Source organism: Myodes glareolus, chromosome 18, assembly GCF_982192425.1.
Source record: "Myodes glareolus chromosome 18, mMyoGla1.1, whole genome shotgun sequence".
NCBI classification, from domain to species: Eukaryota; Metazoa; Chordata; class Mammalia; order Rodentia; family Cricetidae; genus Myodes; species Myodes glareolus.
In genome coordinates this window covers 14,704,421-14,721,388 of record NC_142043.1, presented here as the reverse complement: position 1 = coordinate 14,721,388, position 16,968 = coordinate 14,704,421, and the positions used below count along the sequence as shown (strand labels likewise).

At 42.2% G+C, this 16,968-nt stretch overlaps 1 protein-coding gene across 3 annotated transcripts; it reads left to right on the top strand.

Annotated features, from left to right (window-relative positions):
* Window positions 1-178: 178 nt before the first annotated feature.
* Window positions 179-16,660, top strand: LOC125405919 (uncharacterized). Of its 3 annotated transcripts, none has more exons than XR_015735436.1 (5): window positions 179-452; window positions 6,041-6,235; window positions 7,072-7,302; window positions 9,387-10,794; window positions 16,129-16,660. XR_015735436.1 is itself a non-coding variant. In XM_087897990.1 (5 exons), exons 1-4 carry the CDS (start codon window positions 432-434, stop codon window positions 9,392-9,394), a joined length of 342 nt encoding a protein of 113 aa, XP_087754116.1. In that variant the 5' UTR covers window positions 182-431; the 3' UTR covers window positions 9,395-10,794; window positions 16,129-16,660. The 3 variants fall into 3 exon arrangements, 1 of the variants encoding a protein (XP_087754116.1); XM_087897990.1 differs by lacking the exon at window positions 7,072-7,302 and adding an exon at window positions 4,670-4,787 and having other exon boundaries at window positions 182-452; XR_015735435.1 differs by lacking the exon at window positions 7,072-7,302.
* Window positions 16,661-16,968: the final 308 nt, after the last annotated feature.

The following is a 16,968-nucleotide window of genomic DNA, read 5'->3' as shown; positions in this document are numbered from 1 at the left end:
TAAGTATTCAGGAAAGGTACATAATTCCTACAAGTCTTTTATGAGCTTGATTCCAGTTGTTAATTAGTTGCTAGTTATTTGCAGCCCCGTGCATTCTTCACCATCCTTCAGCATCTAGAGAGTGAGGCAGGACTCAGAAGTCCTTGCTTAGAAGGGTTTATGGTTTTGCAGTAAAATGCAAATGCTGGGGGCAAAGTCCTTGCTTTCTTGTGTGTGCTCTAGTGACAGAGGTACGGTAGGCAATGAGGGAGTCTGTTGCATGAAAAAGAGCAAATTACAATTTCCGGTAACAGTGTTGGAAGGAGCCACTTCCACTGATGTCAGCGAGCATAAGGAATGGTGACTGAGGAAGAAACCAGGCAGCTGAAGGTGTTGAACCACCCACTACAGCCAAGCGCTCTCCTAGTCCATTACAGCCCAGGCCAGGTCCCATGGGGCTGCCTGGGAAACTTGTAAGTCCTCCCTCCCTCTGCTCGTTGATGGTATGTTCCGCCTCTGCTTTCATCTTCCTCTCACCAGGTTCCTTCTGCCACACAAGCGGGACTCTGGCTTTGACTGTCAGCTCTAACACAGTAGATGTGGTAGCTGCTCCTATCAGGAACCACTCAGTGACAGGAGCTCCAGCACGTGCAGGGCGAGACTCAACAGTTTTAAAAAGCATGGACATCCATATGGGAGTGTTTGTGTATGTAAATGCAGGTGCCCTCAGAGGCCAGCAAAAGAGGCTTGAATCTCCCTGGAGCTGGATGCACAGGCTTCTGTGAGTCACATGATATAGGTATTGGGACCCTAATTTGGGTCTGATAGAAGAACAGCATTTTTTTGGGGGGGTTGATTGGTTTGGTTTGTTTCCTATTGAAAGTAGTTTTATTCATACAACATATATTTATCAGTTTCTCTTCCCCAACTCTTCCCAGATCCTTCCAGCCTCTCAACAAACCCAAATCCACACCTCTTCTTTCTCTATCTCATTAGCAAACCAATCGGCAGGGGCTATGTATTGTTCTTTTTAAAAATAATATGATGATGGGATGTCCCGGGCGGCATGCCAGCCAGACAGAGGCTGCCGCCACCAAAGCAGTGCAGGGTCCCCGGGCAAGCGGCAGAGTCAGGCGGCTGGATGCGGTGGACAGCAGAGTAAATGGACATAAGGCTATACATAAAGCTAGACATTTATTACTTAAAAAAGGAAAACATAGAGAAACATAAAGAAAACAAAGATACACATACACACACACACACACACACACACACACACACACACACACACACTCACACGCGCGCACACACCCACACAGGCACCAGAGAGAAGATGGCTGCGGGGGAGGTCCAAAGTGGCTGAGGTGGGTGTGGTTAGTTCTTAAAGTGTCCCAAAGTAATAACATTCCCGGATCCTTTTTATAATAAAAAGTAGGTTAGACATTACAGGTTGAAGGAATTGGGGCAGCGTATTCTCAAGAGTGCTTCTGGCTGATTTGTGGGCGTCGTCTTTGGGGGTGGTGAGGGAGATCTGAGAGAAGCTGGGTGTTGGTCACTCCTGTCATAATTGGTCTCTGCTCCCGACAGGATAGGTGTCTGTGGCATGAAAATGTCCCTTGTACCTGGTTAGGGTGTTGACAGAACAGAGGACAAAGTTAAATTGGGAAAAAATTTTAGGACCAGGGAATTGAGAAGTTTGTATCTGACCTGTTTACGGTGGGTTTTTAAATTTGGTTCCCTGGAACTTATAAGAAAAACAGAAGTTTTAGACATATATATTGTATTAAGAACTCCTTGGGTTTGTAAAAACAGAAATTATAATGAAAAGTATTTTTATTTGGTGAGACAACCTGGCAAAACCTCTTAGCTATCAGACTGTCAGAGATCTTTGAGAAGGATAAGATTTTACTTGAGTTACTGATTAAAAACTGACAGAGAACTTACTTGGTTGGCACCCAGAGCTACTCTTTGGTCCTCCCTGGTCGCTGAAGGTTGCATTTGACCTTTGTTGTTTAGCGCAGAGCCAGTCAGGCTTTTGAAGACTCTGTGGACTAAGAAATCTTTAGGAAGACAGATCTACCTTGACCCTGGACAGCTAGGCTATCAATTCCAGTGATCCTGTCCATGTTTGGAGGTCTCCAGTTTAGGCAGTTTTTGCCAAATGGTCAGTGCTTGGCAGTCGAAGCAAACTGCAAATGGACGCTGGTCTTATGTCTTCTCGGAGGAAACAGAGTGCTTGCTAGGAGCCAACCTGTTTCTTTTTGTTATGAAAAGCTTTTTAAATAATTAAACATTTAAATATCGCATTCCCCAGATCTCTGAGCAGTTGAGGGCTGATTATTAGGTGTAGTTGCAGTATAGAATCTGTCTGGAATATTGGGTTTGAGTTTGACTGTATTGACTTTTAATAGGTAAGATCCACATTTGTAAAAAGACAGACAGAAAGAAAAAAAATTGTTTGTAACATTAAGATTAGTGGCAGAACTGACAATGGTAAAAAACAGCTTAAAAGTACACACCAGTTTATGATTTTGTAGTCTGAAACAAGATGAAAGGAACAATCATTATACACAGAGAACAGGAATTAGGCAAAGTGTATGTTTCTGATGGGCCCTATCAGAAAGCACGTCACTATGCAAAACACCTGTAATCAGAGTTAACGAGAACACCGAAGAGGGGGAGAGGAAAGGCAGGACATACATAAGAATGAGAAAGTTTGGTCGAGTGATCTGGCTCTCAGTGAATCTAGTGATAAAGTCTCCTGACCCCAATGAACATGGCGGCGGCCACGTGTTGTGGCTTGAATGGAAAGCCATGGGAATTTTAAAAGCCGGGGGCCGCCTGGTTGTTGAATCATGAAAAACCCGCATAGGCTGGTACGACTTGCTTTTGCAGGTTAAGACCGTAAAAATCCCTCAAAAACCGTGGCATCTCGAGCCTATGGGGAACGGCTCCCCGTTTAGGTGAGATGGAAGCAAACATCCAAAACCATGTGCCCAGGCATCTGAGTGCCCATGTGGGATGCTAAAGGCTGAACCAGATCAGCCAATTACGTCCGCGAGAAAGGTTGGAAGGAAGAAAAGACTGAAATAAAGAGGAAGAAGGAGACTGGAAGCCCCGGGCCTCCAGATGAGGGAATGTATGGGCTTAACAGGATGCAAGCCTTAACGGACGCCAGTGACGGGGCGGAGAAGTACCCCTCCCCGAGCCCAGAAACACCGGGAGGACCGGTCAATCCCGGGTTAAAAAGGCTCAGATAAGCTGGCTGGAGTGAGGAAACTTACAATTAGAAGCCGGTCTTGTTTGTAGGAGTGAGTCCAGACAGTTGGCGGTGTTGAGGAAGGCCCTCGGTCCGATTCAGTCCCGGAAGTTGGTGGTCAGAGTCCCGGACGAAAAGTAAAGCTGGAACTCTGGCCCTTGGCGGGTGAATCTGTCCAGTCCCGGCACCAATATTGTTCTTTTTAAAAATAATGAGATGATGGGATGTCCCGGGCGGCATGCAAGCCAGACAGAGGCTGCCGCCGCCAAAGCAGTGCAGGGTCCCCGGGCAAGCGGCAGAGTCAGGCGGCTGGATGCGGTGGACAGCAGAGTAAATGGACATAAGGCTATACATAAAGCTAGACATTTATTACTTAAAAAAGGAAAACATAGAGAAACATAAAGAAAACAAAGATACACATACACACACACACACACACACTCACACGTGCGCACACACCCACACACAGGCACCAGAGAGAAGATGGCTGCGGGGGAGGTCCAAAGTGGCTGAGGTGGGCGTGGTTAGTTCTTAAAGTGTCCCAAAGTAATAACACTAGGAAGATGGCTCAGAGGTCAAGAGCACTGATTTCTCTTCCAGAGGTCCAGAGTTCAATTCCTTGCAACTGTGTGGTGGTTCACAGCCATCTGTGATGAGATTTGATGCCCTCGTTTGTCCCGCGCTACTGTCTCGCCAGCAAGAACAATGCAGGGCACGTAGGATCCTTCTGCAGAACAGCTTTTTAATGCATCTTGAGAGCGAGAGCATAAGCCAACATGGCGGAGACCCAGAGCGAGGCGAACCCAGCCCTTATATAGGAAACAGTCCCTGCCTCGGACCTGTCACTCTCAGATTGGTCAGCAGCCCATCATCCCAGATGACGCCTCGGGAGAGGCAGGGACTACAGCGTTGGAAATTTACCAACACATGCGCGTTATCCTGTTCACCGGGCGGTGGAACCGGATGTCAGCGCCATCTTGGAATGGCGAATGTGGTTGCGGTCCTCTACACTCGTTTGTGTTCATTTTGGGTTGGTCATTGTCTGCTGGCCATGGAGCCTGACTTAAATGTGGTTTGCATATCCAGGGAGACTCCCTAGGAGAAAACTATAATGTTTCCCTTGTAAGTGATTATCAATTTCAAGTGTCTCCTGGATGAGAGATGGAGCATTGTGTCCATTTCTGCTCTTGGTGCTAGGACCCCATCTGTGCACATAGGTTCTGTGTGTGCTGTCACTGACTCTGTGAGTCATATGTGCATCACATGTGTTGTGTTAGAAGGCCTTGTTAACTTGGTGTCTTGCAACCCCACAGGAGCTAATAATCCTTCCACCTCCTCTTCCACAGAGTTCCCCGATGTGTGAGTGGGCAGATTTGATGGCAACATCCCATTTAGGACTGAGTGTTCCAAGCTCTCTCACTCTTTGCACAGTGTCTTGTTGCAGGACTGTGGATTTGCTCCCATATGCTGCAGGAGGAAGCTGTAGAAGAGCAATCTCTTCGCCAAGGTTCTCTAGAAATAGAATTGTCAAAAAATCTGTGTAATAAAGGTAATTTGATGTAGGATTACCCTCTGTATGCTCTGAATATATTTTATTATCATTGGTTAATAAAGAAGCTGCTTTGGTCTATGGCAGGGCAGAATATAGTTAGGCGGGAAATCTAAACAGAATGCAGGGAGAAAGAAGGAAGAGCCAGGCAGACACCATGTAGCCGCCAAAGGAGAAAGATGCCAGAACATTATCTGTAAGCCACAGCCTCATTGTGATACATAGATTAATAGGAATGGCTTTATTTAAGACATAAGAGCTAGCTAGGAACACGCCTATGTCATTGGCTAAGCAGTGTGGTAATTAATATAGTATTATTCAGGTCTGGGTAGCCAGAAAATGAAAGCACATTCTAGTTTACATGGATTGCTAGAATGGTTTCCAGGCTATGACGCTGCTAGTCCAACAATGGCTGTCTTCAGGCAGAAGACCAAGAATCTAGCAGCTGCTCAGCCATGAAACTGGATGTCTTGGCTGCCCTCAGTCTCCATAGCAGGACAAAGAGTGGCACCGAGAGTGAAGGCAAGCAGCATGCAGGGTCTCTTCACTCAGTCACCCTACTTGCTTGTTCCAAGACACCTCAGTCCGTCAGAGTCACGGGGAAGAGATTCCCTGGCAAAATCTGGATGCCTATCCTAAAGCTGAGAGGCTTGGGGCCTCAGTTGTCCAAGAATATTTAAACTGCAGAGAACGCTTTCTCACAATATTGAGTCCTCACCAGTCCTCTCTAAAGCTTAGTAAGTATGCATCTCTGAGCCTGGAATTTGGAAAATCTGCTTCAAGTCCAAGTGTGAGAATTGGGAATCTGTATTCTTATTTTTCACCAACATAATAATTTTATTAATTACTTGGGAATTTTATACAGTGCACACTGATCATACTTGCTTCCAATTCCTCTCAGGTCTAATCTCCTACCCTTGTGCCCTCCCCTCAAAAAGAAAAAAAAAGGCTGTAAGTTCAATTTGTGTTGTGCAGGGTCCAGTCTACCCTTGCACCTTAGGGTGCATCTTGAGGAGAGTTTCTGGTCAGCCAGCTAAAGCATCCTGTTTGTTCCTGTGCTCCCTCTGCCTTAGCCTGGTGATTAGCTAAAGAGCATTGTTTCATCTTTGGTATGGTAATTTCCCATCTGCCTGGGAGGAAATCCTTATGCAACAGCCAGGTATAATACGTTTTCCCTTAGACTGAATAAATGGCATTCAGCTGATCTCCTTTCGAATGACCCAGGTCTCTTGTGTGTTTCTTTCAATCTCCAGGCCTTTGCCTGGACTCGCGATTGGTACAGAGGCGTGTGAACTGTACCGAGGGGGTAACGCAGAATCGAGTGTTACAATTGGAGGCCCCGCTGGGATCATCAGCAGCTACAGTTGGAGACCCATCTGCTGAGACCCATCGGCGAGATCAGGAAGTAGAGATCCCTGAGAGGTTGCCCTTGGAATGCTGGCCAGCAGGTAAGTGGTGAGGGTGTATTGGTTATGGGTGCAAGTAATTCTGTTCCAGTGTTAAGGGGCCAATTAAAGGGCCAATTGATAGTGCTTTTAGAGAAACAAGGCAAGTAAGGCACCAGTATTAAAATAAGACAGCACAAGAGTTCCTTAAGACAGTTTTCTTTTGTGTAAGGTAGTTAATTGCCTATTTTTTTTTGAGAGAGTTTAGTCCCTGGTTTCTACATGCAGGGGGTTTTAATATTACTGATTGAGAACAAATAAAGTTAAAAGCATTGAAAGAGTGAGGGCCAGAAGAATTCCCCATAGCAATATTTTCGCTATGGCGCTTAGTCAGAGATGCTCTTCTCAGTTATGATGTAAAAGTTAAAGAGCAATTAAAAAATTTAAACAAAACCCTTGAGGAGATTCAGGAAGTAGAATCTATGAGTTCTATTAAGAGTTTTGAGGAGCAGAAAGTTAAGAGGGTTAAAAGGGATATAGAAGAGAAGAAAGAAATTTTTAAAAAGGAGATCACACTGATTTTTAAAAAAGTTTTAAAAAAGCGAGAAAACAAACAGATCTCTCCATGAGACCTCCTCCGCTAAAAACATTCCTTGCCACTTCAAATCCTTCCGCCCCTATAGACTTAGAGGCGGAAATCCGAGAGAGTCAAGATCGACTAAATAATCTAAGTAGAGAGAGGCAAATTTATCCTGTTGTAAAAATTATTGATCCACAAAAACAGAGGACCAGGCAGCATAACCCCCTGGCCTTCAAGGATACTAAACAGTTAAAAAAAGCAGTTGTGGCCTATGGAGCTCATGTTCCTTTCACTGTAGCTTTACTGGAATCCTTTGCAGAACTCAACCTTACACCCAGTGACTGGATGCAGCCTTGCAGGGCTTGTCTTTCGGGGCGAGATTATTTGTTATGGAGAGGTGATATACAAAAAAATTACAAAAAGACTACACGGAATAATGCCGGCCATTAAAGCTTGAAAAACTTCTAACAAAGGAGCAGGAAAACAGCTTTTTAAGACCCTTCAAGAATCTTCAAAACCTTATTCTAAGTTTATTGATCGCCTTCTACAGGTAAAAAGTCACATTTGGGGGGGATGTGGACTCTGCTATGCCAGTCATAAAGCAATTAGCCTATAAAAACGCTAACAGATTTTGTCAAGAAGTTTTACGCCCCCATAAAAATGGAGATTTAAATGACTTTATCCGATTATACAGGGACATTGATGGTACTCACGTGATGGGTCAGGTAATTGTTTCTGCCCTTAGGGAAGGTCAAGACAGAGCTAGATCTAGGAATTGTTTTCATTGTGGTAGGTCAGGACACATTAAAAAAAATTGCCCTGAGGGTAAAGGGATGGTTATTCAGCCCAGAAAAAAAGCCAGGTGTAGTAGCACAGGCCTATAATGCCAGCTCTTTGGAGGCAGAGACCTACAGATCTCTCTGAGTTCAAGGCCAGCCTGGAACTGATTAAGTTCCTAAAACAGTTAGAGACAGGATACATAGTGACATCCACTTCTCCCTAAAATATTCCTATCTTTGTTATTAAAAAAAAGTCTGGTAATGGGAGGTTGCTGTAAGATCTTAGAGCATTAAATGGTTATATGGACATTCTACAGAAAAATCCAGATCCAACTCCCTTTCGTGAGTTGACACCTCAGACAAAACAATATATTACTTTAATTAAAAAAAAGTTTACCTCTACTCATATTCATTATATTGACTATAGTCAGCCGCTGCTATTGATAATTTTTCCCTCTCAACATAGTCCTACTGGAGTTTTTTGACAAAAAGAACCCATCCCATGGGTACATAAACATGTGTCACCTATAAAAATTGTTATCTCATACCCATCAGCTGTGCTACGTGTTATTCAAATAGGGTATAAACTTGGTTTACAAACCTTTAAAATGTTACCTGATAAGGTTATTATACCATATACCCAGACAGAAATAGCTTGGCTACAAAATTTTGCTAAAGATTGGACCTTGTTTTTTTACACTAATCCCTACAAGTTTGATAATTATTATCCTTCTGATAAGTTGGTCACCTTTTTAAAAAATCATCTGGTATGTTTCCCTAAAGTTATTTCTTTGCAGCCTCTGGCAGGGGCACAAAATATGTTTACTGATGGTTCTTCAACCGGGAGAGCTATGGTGGCCTCCCCTTCTGATTTTGATATTCAGCCTGTTAATGCTAAATCTGCTCAGTTGACTAAATTAATCACTGTACAAATGGCCTTAGAAAAGTATGCTGACATTCCATTTAACCTTTTTACTGACAGTCAGTATGTAAGCAAAATTCTTACACCTTTGGAAACTGCAGCTTATATTGCTTCTGGATCTCAAGTCCAGATGCAGTTATTGGCTATTCAAACTTTGCTTACTCGCCAAATTTATACAGTGAGTCAAAAATCTTATGAAGCTACAAAAAAAAGCTCACAATCATTTTCATCTCAATACTGGGTCTTTAAGATTTCATTTTAAAATATCTCAAGAGCAAGCCACTGATATTGTTAAAAAAATGCTCTCTGTGTACAGAACTTTTTAACTGTTCCCCATTTGGGAGTTAATCCTCATGGGCTTGTTCCTAATCATTTATGACAAATGAATGTTACCCACATTCCTTTTTTTGAGCGCATACAATATGTTCATGTAACCGTGGATACATATTCTCATCTTATTTTTGCCTCAGCTCATACAAAAAAAAATTACGGGATGTTAAAAGTCACTGTCTCCAGGCTTTTGTCTACATGGGAGTTCCAAAAACTGTAAAAACTAATAATGGGTCAGCCTACACTAGTACTGGCTTTGCTAAATTTTGCTCTAAGTTTTCTATTTTTCATAAAACAAAAATACCTTATAATCCTCAAGGACAAACTATAGTGGAGTGAACACATCACATGCTCAAAGCTTATTTACATAAAGCAAAAAAGGGGGATTATAGTTCCACCCCCAGAGACCATTTGTCTTTTATATTATACATTTTAATTTTTTTTGACTGTTGATGCTCAATCTCATACCGCTGCTGAGTGACATTGGCGGCCAAATTCTTCTGGGATGCCTCATGCTAAATGGAAAAATCTAGCAGATGGCACCTGGTATGGTCCAGAACCTGTACTGTGTGGGAAAGAGGTGCTGTTTGTGTTTTCCCGCAGGATGCTGACAATCCAATTTGGGTACCTGAGCATCTGGTGCATGCTGTGGATTTTCCTGTCCAGAAGCCTAAAGACAGGACAAAACCAAGAGATCCAGCAGACACTGGCTTGTCAACTAAAGAGTTGCTGGGTTCCTGAGGAGCTGGCTGTGGTGGTCCGAGTGCCAAGGATTGTTCCTTTACCTATCTACCCTTCCCATGATATTGGCAGCCATTGCTGTGGCTTCCAGAGCAGCTAATGCTGCTGGATTTTCCTTTAATCAGTTAGTTGCTTCTGCTAATAAAATGGATACCTTCTCAGGGCAGGTTACAAATGCGTTGGCCGTTCAAATTAAGCTAAATTTACAATTAAATACTGCAGTTAATTTTACAATTGGTTGTGGTTTTTGACCTCTGCTAGGTTACAGAAAAGACTTATTGTTGCTATTCATGGACCCTGGAGTGCAAGATTTACAAATTGACTATTGTTATTATTCTAGTTAACTATACCAGGATTCCTTCCACCAGTGCTGAGACCTTACTTAAAGGGCTCCAATTTGGACAGATCTATTAAGGATTGGGCAAGACAGGCCTAGTCATATAATTTATATAAAAGGGGGACCTATAGGGCTCAGTCTACCCTTGCTCCTTGGGGTGCATCTTGAGGACAGTTTCTGGTCAGCCAGCTAAAACATCCTGTTTGTTCCTGTGCTCCCTCTGCCCTAGCCTGGTGATTAGCTGAAGGGCATTGTTTCATCTTTGGTATGGTAATTTCCCATCTGCCTGGGAGGAAATCCTTATGCAGCAGCCAGGTCCAACTTGCCTGGGAAAAAATTTTTATGCAACAGCCAGGTATAGTAGGTTTTCCCTGTTGGATCCCAGGTTTTCCCCTGTTCCTTGAGGCCAAAGCACAAAACATAAGGATTGTTTATGCTATCAGTTAAGCTTTTTGCTAATTTTATGCTGGCCCCACTTTTAGCATGTTGATTTAGCTGTAGGCTTGTTCTACCCTTGATATGGTAATTTTCCACCTGCAGAAAAGGGTTCCCACAGCGCCCAAACCTCTCTTAACTGTCTGTCACTGCGCTCTTGCTAGCACCCCCTACATGGAAAAAAATTCTCACACAAGCACTAAGTAGCCCACACCTGAGGGGATCTCCTTTACTGGGGAAGAGTATATTAACCTGACAAAAGCTAAATAAACTCAACATTCGGCATTTGGCGAATGACCCAGATCTGTCTATGTATATCTTTGTTTAACCCGTAGGACCTTGCCCCGAGCTCATAATAAGGTACGGAAGGCAATCTGTGCCAGGAGGCGGGAGGCACAGACTCAGGTGCTACCCGCAATTGGCGTCCCTGGGTGGGCCCAGACAGAAGACAGCTATACTCTACTCATCTATGGGACCCACCTACGAATTTTTGAAAAGGTAAGAATCCATGGGGGTCACCCTCCATAGGATGGCCAACATTATTAATAAATACAAAGATAAATTGACCAGGATTGACAATGGATGTGGATATGTCTGCTCCGACATTAAAAGACAGATTAACAGATCAGTTATTGGGCCTGCTGGAGAGACTGGGCACCGGAATCAAAATTGAGACAACACAGGAGATCATTAAGACGATTTCAGAGTTTAGTCCTTGGTTCATAATTGCAGGAGGTTTTAATATCACAAACTGGGAACAGATGAAGGCTGACCTTCATATTACACAGGAAGAACGAGGACCAAGAGCTTTTCCCCTAACAGTTTTTTTGCTATGACATTTAATCAGAGATACTCTCCTCAATAATGATATGATGATAAAAAAACAATTAGAGGTTTTAAACAAAACCCTGAAGGAGATTCAGAAAATAGAATCTATAAATTCCATCAAAAATTTTAAGGAGCAAAAAGTCAGGAACATTAAGGATTTAAAAGAAAAAGAGAAAATTTTAGACGATAAAATCATACTTCTAAATAAACAGCTAAAAAAAGAGGAAGGCGGGGGTAGCAAACAGAGATCTCCCTATGAGACCTCCACCACAAAAAAACATTTTTTGCCACCCCTAATCATTGTGCCACTGCTCTTGCCCCTATAGACCTAGAGGCGGAAACTCGAGAGATATTAAACAGACCTAATAGTCTAAATGGGGAGAGGCCAACTTATCCTACTGAGGAAACTATTAATCAACAAATACAAAGAATCAGACAGCTTGACTCTCTGGTCTTTAAGGATGTCAAGCAATTAAAAGAGGCAGTCATGGCCTACAGGGCACACTCCCCTTTCACCATGGCATTGCTAAAATCCTTCGCAAAGCTCAACCTTACACCCAGCGATTGAATGAATGCAGCTTTACAGGGCTTGTCTCTCGGGAGGGGATTATTCGCTATGGAGAGATGATATACAAAAAAATTACAAAGACACCACATAAAATAATGCCATCATTGGTTTTCCCCAATACAATCTTGACATGCTAACTGATAAAGGTCAATATGCTGGCTTTACAGCTCAAACTGCCTATGATACTATGGCTTACGCTCAAATAGCTGCTACAGCCATCGAAACATGGAAAACCCTGCCTAACAAAAAAACAAATAAACAGCTGTCTAAAACCCTGCAGGGGGCTTCAGAACCATATTCTGAATTTATTGACTGCCTCTTACAAATGGGCAATCATATTCTTGGGGATATGAACTCAGCCATGCCAGCCATAAAACAATTAGCCTATAAAAACACTAACAGATTTTGCCAAGAAGTTCTGCGCCCACATAGAAACAAAAGCTTAGATGACTTTATCCATCTATACAGAGACATAGAAAGTCCCCCTATGATGGGTCAGGGAACCGCTTCTGCCCCTAGAAAAATTCCAGGCAGAGCTAAACCTAAAAGTTGTTTTCATTATGGAAAGCCAGGACATATCAAAAGAGATTGCCCTGCTGCTAAAGGAACAGTTGATCTATCCCAAAAAAATCCAGGTATCTGCCCTAGATGCCATAAAAAAAATGCACTGGGCCAATAACTGCCAGTCTAAGACCAACAATCAGGATATTTCCGTCCCAATGTCAGGAAATGGGGGGAGGGACCAGCCCCGGGCCTCAAAAACACAAATGTATGGGGTTATGAGCACGCCAGACGCTCTAATCAGATACATTCCTCAAAAAAAAAAAACGCCTCACTGTCTGCGACCTTGCTCAAGGCACCTCAGGGAATACAGGACTAGCTCTCTATGCCTCTGCCCAAACAATATTGACCCCACAAATGGGAATACAGGCCTTAGGGACTAAAATATTTGGGCCTATTCCAGAGGGCTCAATGGGGTTAGTCTTGGGCAGAAGCAACTCTATGTTTAAGGGGATTAAAGTTTTACCAGAAATTATAGACTATAATTATACAGGAAAAATTAAAGTTATGATAAAAACCACTATGGGGGTCCTTGTCATTCCTCGAGGGGAGAGGATAGCCCAACTGATGCTTTTACACAATTTTCATTCTACCAATCCGTTCAATAAACAAAAATGAGGAGACAAAAGGTTTGGCTCTGAGGGATCCCCTGGAGCATACTGGGTCTCTAGCCTAGACAACCACCCCACACTTACTTTGACTATCAATGATAAAAGATTCCCAGGCCTCCCAGACACAGGGGCAAACTTTTCTATGGTTGCTAAAAAACACTGGCCCACAACCTGGCCTTTACAGCCAGCCTCCACTGTGTTGCAGGGGATTGGAATAGCCAGCTCTCCAAAATGCAACACACAATATTTAGATTGGGAGGATAATGAGGGCCATAAGGGCATTTTTAAACCATTTGTCCTGGAACACCATCCTCTTAATTTATGGGGAAGAGATGTTTTACAGGCTATGGGGGCAATTCTAACCACAGAACCTATGCAGCACATGCTAGCTAACCAGGGCTTTGTCCCCGGTCAGGGTCTGGACAAAAATCTCCAAGGGGATATGCAGATTTTAGCCAACAAGAACTTGATACAACAATTACCTTAACAACATACAGGGCTAAAAAATTTTTCCTAGGGGCCATTACAGAACAGCCAAAATGCATTCCTGTGAGACACCCCCCCCCTTGTCCAGCAAGCTGAGACGACCACGAAATCGAGATTCCTTCCCAAATCACGCCTTTATTTGGAGCACTCGGTTGAGGAAAATTGGGGAAAGGGAAGAAGAGAGAAAAGACGGAGAGAGGGAGAGCAGGTGAGGGAGAGAAAATGAAAGAGGAAGTGAGAGAGAGAGAGAAGCCCAAGAGGCAGCTGCTTTTCTAGGGTGGAGAGGCTCGGATGCTGATTGGTTAACACCATTTGCTGGAGCCCGGGAATTTCGAGATAGGCCAGGGAACCAAGGCTCTGTAAGGCAAAAATACAAGCCCAAGGCACTCAGGCTCGCGCGGCCGCATCAAAAGGATGTCTACCACCAAGCTGCAGGACGCCAGTACCATGGTGACGTTCTGACGGCTCCTTACACATTCCTATTAAATAAAAAACTAAAAAAAAACCTGTTTAAATAAAACAATGGCCCCTGAATAAGAAAAAACTACAGGCTGCTCAGACCTTGATCCAAAAACAGCTGGAGGCGGGGCATATCGTCCCTTCCACCTCCCCCTAAAACACTCCTATTTTTGTTGTCAAAAAAAGTCAGGTAAATAAAAATTGCTACAAGATCTTAGAGCCATAAATGATTACATAGAGATTATGGGAACTACCCAACCAGGATTGCCACAACCTATGGGTATCCCTACAGGATACCATCTATTAATTATTGACCTAAAGAATTATTTTTTCACCATTCCCCTGCATCCAAAAGACTCTAATAAATTTACTTTCAATATACCGTCTACAAATCTCATAAAACCATACAAGCATTACCAATGGATAACCCTACCCCAGGATATGGCATCCAATCCCGTCATTTGTCAAATGTTTATGGCACGGATTATTGCCCCAATTAGACAAAAATATCCTCAACTATATTTAATTCACTATATGGACGACATCCTCTTAGCAGGACAGGACTCAAAAATAGTTCTTGAGGCTTTTACTGACTTACAAGAATGTCTATCACATGCTGGGCTGATAATTGCTTCTGATAAGATACAACAGCAATTTCCATATCAATATTTAGGACATCAATTATTACAGACAGGAATAAAACCCAAAAAATTACTCTTCGCTTAAATAAATTACAAATTTTAAATGATTTTCAAAAATTGCTTGGGGACCTCAATTGGGTCCGGCCTAATCTGGGAATTCCTACCAGAGTCCTAAAGCCACTTTTTGACATCCTGTAGGGGAATCCAAACCCAACTTCCTCTTGTGAGTTGACACCCCAGACAAGACAATATATTACTTTAATTAAAAAAAGCTTGCCTCTGCTCATATTCATTATATAGACTATAGTCAGCCGCTGTTTTTGATTATTTTTCCCTCTCAACATAGTCCGACTAAAATTTTTTGACAAACAGGACCCATCCTATGGGTACATAAACACATGTCACCTATAAAAATTATTATATCTTTTCCATCAGCTATGCTACATGTTATTAAAAAAGATATAGACTAGATTTACAAACCTTTAAAATATTACCTAATAAAATCATTACACCATATACCCAGACAAAAATAACTTGGCTGCAGAATTTTGTTGAGGATTAAACCTTGTTTTTATACACCAATCCCTACAAGTTTAATAATCATTACCCTTCTAATAAATTAATCACCTTTTTCAAAAATCATCCGATATATTTCCCTAAGGTTATTTCCTTACAGCCTCTGACAGGGACAAAAAATATATTTACTAACGGCTCCTCCACCGGGAAAACTATGATGGTCTCCCCACCTAATATTGACACTCAAACCATTAATACTAACTCAGCTCAAATGACTAAATTAATCACTATACAAATGACCTTTAAAAAATATACTAACATTCCATTTAACCTCTTTACCGACAATCAATATATAAACAAAATTCTTACACCTTTAAAAACTACAGCTTATATTACTTCTATATCTCAAGTCCAAACACAGCTTTTGACCATTCAAACTTTACTTTGGGCCTGATCTGTTCCCATTTCCATGGGACATTTGCGGGCTCATACAAACTTACCTGAACCCTCAGTCAAAGATAATACTTTGACTGATCAACTCACTCGCCAAATTTATACAATTAATCAAGAGTCTTATAAAATTACAAAAAACTCATAATCGCTTTCATCTCAATACTGGGTCTTTAAAATTTCACTTTAAAATATCGCGGGAACAAGCCACTAATATTAAAAAATGCCCTTTATACATAAAAATTTTAACTGTTCCCCATTTGGAAATTAACCCTCATGGGCTGGCTCCCAATCATTTATACCAAATAAATGTCACCCACGTTCCTTCTTTTGGGCGCTTACAATATATTCACATAACTATGGATACATATTCCCACCTTATCTTTGCCGCAACTCATACAAAAAAAAGTAACAAAATATTAAAAGCCACTGTTTACAGGCTTTTACCTACATAAAAATTCCTAAAGCTCTAAAAACTAACAATGGGCAAACATATACAAACACTGGTTTTACTAAATTCTGCTCTAAATTTTCTATTTCCCATAAAACGGATATACCCTATAACCCCCAGGGACAAGGTATAATAAAACGAACACATCATACGCTCAAAACTTATTTACATAAAACTAAAAAGACTAGACTGAATAAACGGCATTCGGCTGATCTCCTTTCGAATGACCCAGGTCTCTTGTGTGTTTCTTTCAATCTCCAGGCCTTTGCCCAGACTCACAATCGGTACAGAGGCGCGCGAACTATACCGAGGGGGTAACGCAGAATCGGGTGTTACAGTGTTGTCCATGTATTCACTGGGGCATGGTAAAGCCCTTAGTGGCCAGCCCCTTAAAGACAACTGAGTTCTCCTCCACACACACACCCTTCGCCAGAAGCCTTCATCTGTGAAGAGCTTCACTTCAGCATCTTTATCACAATGTTTAAAACTCTCTTCAATAGCTTCCTGTCGAGAGTGTTTCTTTTTTGGTGGAGTGGGTTGGGTTGGCACAGAAACCTTCTATGTCTCTCGCTCTCAGTTAGGAATTTTCAGTCATGAATACCACTGCAAAAGATGCTTTCCTGTCCATAGCAGTCAGTGGCTTCATGGATTCTGAGCCTCACATTGTTCCCACCAGTAGCATGGAACACAGACCTCAGCATGGTGGGAATTCAAATTTTTAGTAGTCACCCCCATGGTTCTATGAACTGTATGTTAATGAACAGGACTCTATAGATTTTCATCAATAAATGTTTCTGCCGGTCATTATTAGAGAGCTTCCTCTGTTTTTTTTTTTTTTCTTATTAAAAAACAACCAAGACTATAGCAGCCTCTAGACCCTGGAAGTACTCATCAGTTAGAAAGGATAAGAAAATGTGGTACATTTACACAATGGAGTACTAGTAGCCATAAAAAAAAAAATAATGACATCTTGACATTTGCAGGCAAATGGATGGATCTAGGAAAAAAAAAAGACATATTGAGTGAGGTGACCCAGACCCAGAAAGACAAATGTAATATATACTCACTAAGCCAAGAAAAACCAACCTACAATTTACCTAC